We start from the raw sequence: 2,678 nt of genomic DNA, 5'->3' as shown, positions 1-2,678 counted from the left end.
TTTTGTTCTGGCGCAACAACTTGAACAATTTGTCATCACTAAAAATCCCAAGATGGATGGGTAGCATGGATGGAAGTAAGAAATCACTTCACATATTCACTGATGCAAGCAAGAGGGCATACGCAGCAGTCGCCTTTCTGAGATGTGAGTTAGAAGGTGAAATAAAGATACAACTGTTATTGGCAAAATCAAGGGTCACGACAATAAAACCAATAACAACACCAAGGTTGGAGTTAGTAGCCTGTGAATGTGGAGCAAAAATAGCAAACTACCTTCAAAACATTATGGGAACAACAGAGATAAAGCTATATCTTTGGTCAGACTCGGATAACGCACTGAGTTGGATAAAGAGAAAGGAAAATTGGCAAGTTTTCGTCTTTAACCGCGTAAAAACCATAAAACAGTTTACCGATGCCAATGACTGGAGACACATTCCTGGACATTTAAATCCGGCTGACCTTCCATCAAGGGGATGTACAAGTAGACAACTAGTGGAAAATAGATGGTGGGAGGGTCCAGATTGGTTGAAAAGAGAAGAAGAATTTTGGCCGAAATCTGTAATTAATTGTGATGAAAAAGTGGTTATGTCTGAAAAGAAGAAGATTGTTGTGTCACATTTAACGCAAGAGCTCGAATCCGTACGATATTTTCGTAAGTTCAGCAATTTGAGGAAGACTATTCGAATGATTGCTTGGATGAGGCGATGGATAGCGTACAAACGGAATCAACCACGTCTTGGGGACTTATCGATGTTGGAAGAAAACGAAGCAGAAACATGTCTTTGGCGAATGGTACAGAAAGATGCTTTTATGGAATCAGACAAAGTGCTAACTCAACTAAACGCGAAAAAGGATCAATCGGGCATATGGCGAGTAGAAACAAAGTTGTTATTTAGAAAAGACACAGAAGGCTTCCGACGTCCAATATTGTTGCCAAAAGATCATCCTGCAGTAGAACGACTAGTTCAAAAAGAACATCTCGACATGAGACATTGTGGTACACAAATACTAAGAAGTACTCTTCGGGAAAAATTTTGGATTATTAATGCACGAGTAATCACTAGACGAGTAATACACCAGTGTAAAAGGTGTATTCGGTACACTGCAAAGAAGATGACAGCTCCAGAACCATCATTACCAGAAAACAGAGTGAGAGAGGCAGTACCATTTGAAGTGACGGGTGTAGACCTTGGAGGACCATTAACATTGGTCAATGGCAAAAAAGCTTGGTTCGTTGTGTTTACGTGTGCCGTTTATCGGGCTATACATTTGGAACTAATAACGTCATTGTCAACAATCGGGTTCATCCAAGCGTTACGACGATTCATAGCACGGAGAGGCAGACCGGAAGTCATTTACACGGACAATGGTACAAATTTCACGGGTACAGAAGGCTTAATGGATAAATTGGACTGGGAAGAAATCGCTGCCCAATCAGAAGCTAGAAGAATCCGATGGATTTTCAATCCACCAAGTGCACCATGGTGGGGAGGATGGTGGGAGAAAATTGTTGGCATGGTAAAACAACTTGTGAGGAAAAGCTTAGACAGAGCATTATTGGATTACGAAGAGATGTCAACGGCCTTATGTGATTTCGAGCAGCTAATCAATTTGCGACCTTTAACATATTTATCCGAAGACCCCAAAGAACTTATTCCGATTACACCAATGATGTTCCTCAATGAAGCAAAGAGTTGTGATGTCATCGATCTAGATAAAATAGAATCGAGTTCATTCGGCGAAAAATTCAAACAGCGTCAAGTAATTAGAGAAGAACTACGTGAAAGATTTAGAAAAGAATATTTAAGTCTTCTGGTGCACAGGAACATTCGGTTAAGTGAATACAAAGAAATAAAAACGGGAGATGTTGTGATTGTAGAAGAGGAAAACAAAAAACGAGTACATTGGCCTGTTGCGCGAGTCATTGAAACCTTTCCCGGTCAAGACAAATTAATTCGAAGTGTAAAAATTAGGCTGATAAGAAATGGTAAAATTGTGGAAATTGATCGGCCAATTCAACGGTTATATATGTTGGAGTCGTCTACTGACAATGTCAAAGATTTGGTGGAAGATGACGGACAAATCAAGAAACCAATGACAAAGCATATGGAAGGTAACGAACCATCGTCATCAGAAGGTAACGAACCATCGTCATTGGCAGAAGGTAACGAACCATCATCATTGGCAGAAGGTAACGAACCATCGTCATCAGAGACAAAGAAACAATTAACGTTGGGAAACAGTGAACCATCATCATCATCATTAGAACTTAGACAAAGTAATAAGACTGACATGAAGGTACAAGAAGTTAAGGTGACACGAAGTGGCCGGATAGTGAACAAACCGAATAGATTTGGATGTTAATAATGGGATTATTAAGGTGGGAGGATGTTAAGAATAGTTACATCTAGACACTCTACGATGTAATTCACTCTAAAGTTGTATAGAAATTATATTAAAGAAAGAAGGCCAATTGAATGAAATGTGATCACAGAAACCAGGATTTGGCCCTTAAATACAGAAGAAAGTGTACAAAACAGCGCAATCAATAAAAGTAATTTGTACGGGACACAAGTCCCAAAGTAAGATCTTTTATTTCAAGTAGAAATTCGGAACACATGCAATGCGGTTGAAGATAATCTATAATCCGCAATTGACAGATGAAAATGACAGATGAAT

General features: G+C 39.3%; 1 protein-coding gene across 1 annotated transcript; it reads left to right on the top strand.

The window, feature by feature from the left end:
* Positions 1–1,112: 1,112 nt before the first annotated feature.
* Positions 1,113–2,363, top strand: LOC119066029. Its single transcript, XM_037168247.1, has one exon. The coding sequence runs from the start codon at positions 1,113–1,115 to the stop codon at positions 2,361–2,363; it is 1,251 nt and encodes a 416-aa protein (XP_037024142.1).
* Positions 2,364–2,678: the final 315 nt, after the last annotated feature.

This window comes from Bradysia coprophila, chromosome IV, assembly GCF_014529535.1.
Source record: "Bradysia coprophila strain Holo2 chromosome IV, BU_Bcop_v1, whole genome shotgun sequence".
In the NCBI taxonomy this organism is placed as follows: Eukaryota; Metazoa; Arthropoda; class Insecta; order Diptera; family Sciaridae; genus Bradysia; species Bradysia coprophila.
Note: the sequence above shows the minus strand (reverse complement) of the source record. Positions and strands in the feature narration are given on the sequence as shown.